Source organism: Salvelinus sp. IW2-2015, linkage group LG26, assembly GCF_002910315.2.
Source record: "Salvelinus sp. IW2-2015 linkage group LG26, ASM291031v2, whole genome shotgun sequence".
NCBI lineage: Eukaryota > Metazoa > Chordata > Actinopteri > Salmoniformes > Salmonidae > Salvelinus > Salvelinus sp. IW2-2015.
In genome coordinates this window covers 19404906-19410905 of record NC_036866.1, presented here as the reverse complement: position 1 = coordinate 19410905, position 6000 = coordinate 19404906, and the positions used below count along the sequence as shown (strand labels likewise).

The window sequence follows — 6000 nt, the reverse complement described above, 5'->3', positions numbered from 1 at the left end:
AACACTTATTTTTTTCATTCTCTCTTGGTTCAAAGTTCATCTCATCTCTCTCTTCAGGAACATCCCCCAGTGTCATCCCTCTCCAGAGTGATTTGGGCAGCCATATAAGACACCTGAGCTTTGGTCCTAAGGTGGAAATGTTTTGTATTCACAAGGTAACCTTCACTGAGGGGTGTGGATTTTTTCCTCTCCTCAAACCAAACCAATGGCCGTCATGCAGTACCACCTAAAGAGTTGCACATTATCTCAATATAMATTTTTGTTAAAGCAGGTATTAACAAATCAACCATTCAACTKAAATTCCATGTTATATAACGTTCTTAGGCACAATATGCCAGAAGTGTCATGCATCAGTATGGATGCATCAGTATGATTTAGGCAGGCCACTGGATCATCCTGAATAACAACTAAAATGGTCAAGTCTTTAAACAAGTCCTCTAGCTCTCTCTCTCTCCAATCTATATGACCCATCAAATAGCATTCTTCTTTTCTACCCTAGCCATAAAGAACACGTTCTGTGTTCATAACAAGCAATATTTTTCTGAACTAAAATGTGTTCGATTTACCAAGTGAGGTCACAGCAAGCATCAGTTTTTCAGGGGCTCCCGGTGAATATCATTTAGAGGCTATATTTTCCACCCAAACGCAACCTTCAATGCAACGGTCACGTCTCTCGTCCTCGGCAAAAAACATGCCCCGAGGCTCGAGACACGCAGACTGAGGGAATAAAATGCCACTTCTGAAGGGCTGTCAAACTCCCACATATTTCCAAATGAAGAATAGTGAGATGAGAAAAAGAGAAAGGTGTACGGTTCTGCCAGTGCTTCTTCAAGAATGTAGTCTCATGAAACATTGCATTTGTCAACACATTTTATGTTCATTTTATTGGGCTATGTGATATAGGCTATGTTCTCTCGCTTTCATTTTAAATTACAGATCTTGCATTAAGGAATACATCTTCTCATCTGATATGCAGACATATTACCCTTTATTTACAGATCAATCATTTGTTTGCCTACATCCAACCTTTATTTCTGACTAATTATATATAATATAATTTTCAAACACATATGAATGTGAGTCAGTCCATGTCATTTGTCTGTATATAATAAAATTCGAACCCTATAATTTTTATGATTCATACAGACGCCGGTGGATATAAAAAAAATCCCCCTATAAATCTATTGGTTGTGGTCTCCGCGCCTCTATCCAATGCTTAGAGGCTGCAGTTCTATTTGGGAAGTTGGCAGCTCGCGGCAAGCTCTTTTACTCTCGCACTGGCAGTTCGACTCTGGAATTATGAGCAGAGCTGGTCAATCCTGTACCTTGTTTTGAATTTTATTCCCAGATAATTGAGACCATGGAGATTAGCATCGGCATCCTCATTGCGTTCATTATCTCACAGGTAAGCAGGAACATTTTATGTGGCATTGCATAGCGCTCTCCCGCAGCTGTTCATCAATGATTTATATTATGATCTTTATCAATGATTTAAATTCTGAACTTTAACATGCCACACTTAATAAACGGCAAAGGGGTAATGATTATTTGCATTGCATAGGCTAATAGCCTACGATATTATAGATTGAATGAAACCTACAATTAAAGAGAAACTAAATGAAGCCATACAGTGATTTAATAACTGAATACCACGAAAGATATGATTAGGAGGCTGTCGATGATGTGTTACATGTTGCATTTGCGGCACCTGGTCGTCTTGGGGAGAGTGTCGAGTTTGACATGAATCTGCAGTGGTCAATCAGTCTTTTTACGGATGCCGTTCACATAGGCGTCCAATGGGCAGAACAGGGTAAAGTGTGGAGCTATGTGCAAATCACGGGCGAACTCTTGTCAACAGCCACATCTATATTCCGCTCAGATACCCAGTTGAACGTTTCTTTGGCTCTGTGTTCATGTGGGTGAAGGAACGGTGTGAGGGGAGGATTCTCAAGATAATCAGCTCTTACTGATCTCCCAGAGCATCACTGAAACAGTCAGCGTCTAACTTCAAAAACAAGGGGGGTGTTGGAAGATAGGAATGCAATTTAGAAGCATTTTATTGCAGATATTTTCCCTCCCCGTTTCCCTTTGACACAGCCTCTTATGTAGGCTATACTTGCTTTGATAGCTCGCTGCCGATTTTATCTGGCATTAATTTGGAGTGACTGATAACTTGGAGTGACTGATAACTTGGAGCAGCTGCCTCCCCCAGTCACATTTTACTCTATTTAAAGTGGTAAAGGACATTATGGCTGAATAGTGACACAGCAAAGTAGTAGGCCAACCGTTGCCCATCATTGGAAAATTAAGTTCCAATTAACATATGAAGCATAGCCTAGGCTACATCTTGTCATCGCGAATCAGTTGATTTTATAAAATAGAAACATGGTGACATTTTACAAAGGTGTGCACTCAACAGTTGCTGTTAATGGAATGTGTTGGGAAAAACTGTTGAAAGCCAAAATGCGTTGGTTCTAGATTTAGCAAGAAGCTTTTTAAAAAAACGTTTAATTCCATTGTCCTCCAAGTGTTGCTGAATCTCCTTTCTCCTTCAATGGTCTTGTTTTAAACCTGGATTCCTAGTAAGCTAGACTTGTGGGAGAACAACTGCATTGAAGGTGCGCGCCTTCCCACGAATTCCCAGTTGCTGCGCATTCTTATTTCTCTCTCCATCAAAGGGCGAGGTTCAAGCAGAGGCAGGTGCCGAATTAATGAATGGCTTTTCATCAGAATTTGACCCATCACGATAGGGAGCTTTACTTTCCATATGTATTGCTGTTGATATATTACATGGTTATTATTGTGTGATGAGACAAGATGTTTGTTACACACCTTTTGCTAAGAGTATGACATCATCAGCATTCTAAGGTTAATAACATCGTCTCGATACTGCTGCAAAATGTACACAGTTCTCTTTCCACTGATACTGCAATTGTCTGGCTAATCTGGGAGACACAAACATAAATTGTTAGATTGAAAATAGAGTTAATAGGCCGCTGGCTGCGACATGTAAACTAAGGAGAAATTAAAAAAATAAAATTATGTGTCTGGTGAGACTGTGTCTGATACTTTTACCGCCAGAGTTGTCTGGCTCTGTTGGCCCGCTTCATCAAGGGAATCAGGTCGCCCTCCGACTCTCCTCTGACGCTACAGCAACGCTTACRAAACGCCAGGACAACACAACATCCACGTTTCTTATTTATCTTATAGCTCAGTCAGGGCGCCAAGTTTGCCTCCAGAATAAGCTGATGGTGTATTCCCTCTCACCATAAATCCCTGTATTAGAAATGAAACGCTAAGCAGTCGAGAGCCTCAACGATGATTCAGAATAAGTACAGCACAGCACAACCGGGAGGTGCAGGTGCCCATATTTCTCTATCTTTCTGGGTCTCATTCTCCCCCATCTCTTTCTCTCTCTCTGACTCTCTCTCCATTCTATTTCTCTATCTCTTTCTATGAAGTGATTGAGMATAACTGGAGTCTTCTTTTTTCGTATTCTATTTCATGCAGTTGTCTAAGTATTTCCAAAAGGCTCAGGACAGTGCAGGTGGGTTTGAATGAAAATGGAAAAATAAAGGTAAAGAAAGTGGTACACCTGCGAGTCAGTGAGCACAGCAGATACGTTTGTTGCTCTGGACGTTTATGGAGCTGGTGGTCAACAGAGTGTTAAAGTCCCCTCTAAGCCGGCCTGAAGTGTGAGTGTGACGGGGTGTTGGCATGGTCCTTTATGGTCATAGTGTCCAGGTGAATGTTAAAGTGGCCATTCAAGGGGGAATGGGAGAGTACGCTTTACCTTGGTGCCTGATTACACAGAGACAGGAGGTGTGCCCACCTCAGTGACCCTCCTCTCCCCTGTCTGCAGCTCACTCCACTGATCCAGCAAAAAAATTCTAATATTAACCTGTTTGGGCTGCAGGGGCAGTATTGAGTAGCTCTGATAAAAGGTGCCCATTTCAAACGGCCTCGCACTCAATTCTTGKTTGTACAATATGCATATTATTATTACTATTGGATAGAAAACACTCTCTAGTTTCTAAAACCGTTTGAATTATATCTGTGAGTAAAACAGAACTCATTTGGCAGCAAACTTCCTGACCAGGAAGTGGAAAGTCTGAAAACGATGCTCTGTTCTAGGGCCTGCCTATAAATGGGCATGATACGTATTAGTATACATGCACGTCATACACCTTCCACTAGATGTCAAGAGGCAGTGAGAGAAGAAATTAGGTGTTTATCTTGGTCTGAGGTGGAATAAATCCTCTTGGAATGACGTGTCACCCATTTCCTGTTTTCTGGAAAGCGCAAGGATGGACCTGGAATTGCCTTCTGYAAAGCTGTCGTTATAGGCGACTACTATCTCCGGCTTTGATTTTATTTGATACATGTVACAATATCATCGTAAAGTATGTTTTTTCAATATAGTTTTATTAGATTATTGAATTTTTTTCGGGACGTTAGGCGTGTTGCTTTGTCTGTGTATGTTCAGGAAGGAGAGCTTCGCGCCACTTTGCTAGCTTTCTGTGCTAATTGACTGGAGAAGAGGACGTTCTAAATCCAAACAACGATTGTTCTGGACAAAGGACCCCTTGTACAACATTCTGATGGAAGCTCATCAAAAGTAGGACCCATTTTATGATGCTATTTCATATATCTGTCGAACTGTGTACTATTAGTTTTGCGCCCAGGTTTTGGGCACTATCTCGCCATAACGTAAGCCTTATGTTGTAATGAAGTTATTTTTAGAATTCTAACACTGCGATTGCATTAAGAATTAGTGTATCTATCATTTCCTATACAACATGTATTTTTTAGTCATGTTTATAAATAGTTATTTGGTCAGAATATGTGAGTATCAGATAAATATCCGGACGTTGTGGGAAAAAAGATGRTACGTTAGCACAATGTATAACCACTGATTTCAGCTCTAAATATGCACATTTTCGAACAAAACATAAGTGTATGTATAACCTGATGTTATAGGACTGTCATCTGATGAAGCTTATCAAGGTTAGTCAAAAATTATATATATTTTGCTGGTTTGTTACGATCGCTAACTTTTGCTGCTGGGAAATGGCTTGTGTTTCTGGCTATTGTGGTAAGCTAATATAATGCTATATTGTGTTTTCGCTGTAAAACACTTAATAAATCGGAAATATTGGCTGGAATCACAAGATGCCTGTCTTTCATTTGCTGTACACCATGTATTTTTCAGAAATGTTTTATGATGAGTATTTAGGTATTTGACGTTGGTGTCTGTAATTACTCTGGCTGCTTCGGTGCTATTTCTGACGGTAGCTGTGATGGTAGCAGCAATGTAAAACTGATTTATACCTCAAATATGCACATTTTTCGAACAAAACATAGATTTATTGTGTAACATGTTATAGGACTGTCATCTGATGAAGTTGTTTCATGGTTAGTTTGGTTGGTTCTTGGTTAGTTAGGTTGGTTTTGTGCATGCTACCTGTGCTGTGAAAAATGTCTGTCCTTTTTTGTATTTGGTGGTGAGCTAACATAAATATACGTGGTGTTTTCGCTGTAAAACATTTTAAAAATCGGACATGTTGGCTGGATTCACAAGATGTTTATCTTTCAAATGCTGTATTGAACTTGTTAATGTTTGAAAGTTAAATATTTCWAAAAAATATATTTTGAATTTCGCGCCCTGCACTTGAGCTGGCTGTTGTCATAAGTGTACCGACGTCGGGCTTGCAGCCAGAAGAAGTGAAGGAAGTCTCAAGGTTTTGCTCGCCTGAGGTAGAGTATCTCATGATAAGCTGTATACCGCATTATTTACCAAGATAGTTTTCATATATATTTTTCGTAGCTGTCTATTAACCACCACAAACCGTTGCTGGCACTAAGACTGCACTCAACGAGCTGTATACAACCACAAGCAAACAAGAAAATGCTTATCATGAGGTTGCGCTCCTAGTGGTCGGGGACTTTAATGCAGGGAAACTTAAATCCATTTTACACTCAGGGGATCTATGTGTTTGA

General features: G+C 40.1%; 1 protein-coding gene across 1 annotated transcript in view; it reads left to right on the top strand.

The window, feature by feature from the left end:
- The first annotated feature begins 1234 nt into the window (after positions 1-1234).
- Positions 1235-6000, top strand: part of LOC111953069 (cadherin-13-like) — a 692508-nt gene continuing 687742 nt past the window's right edge. The window contains exon 1 of the mRNA XM_070435180.1: positions 1235-1405. Coding sequence (XP_070291281.1) covers positions 1361-1405 — 45 coding nt within the window. The 5' untranslated portion in view covers positions 1235-1360. The remainder of the gene's footprint in view (positions 1406-6000) is intronic.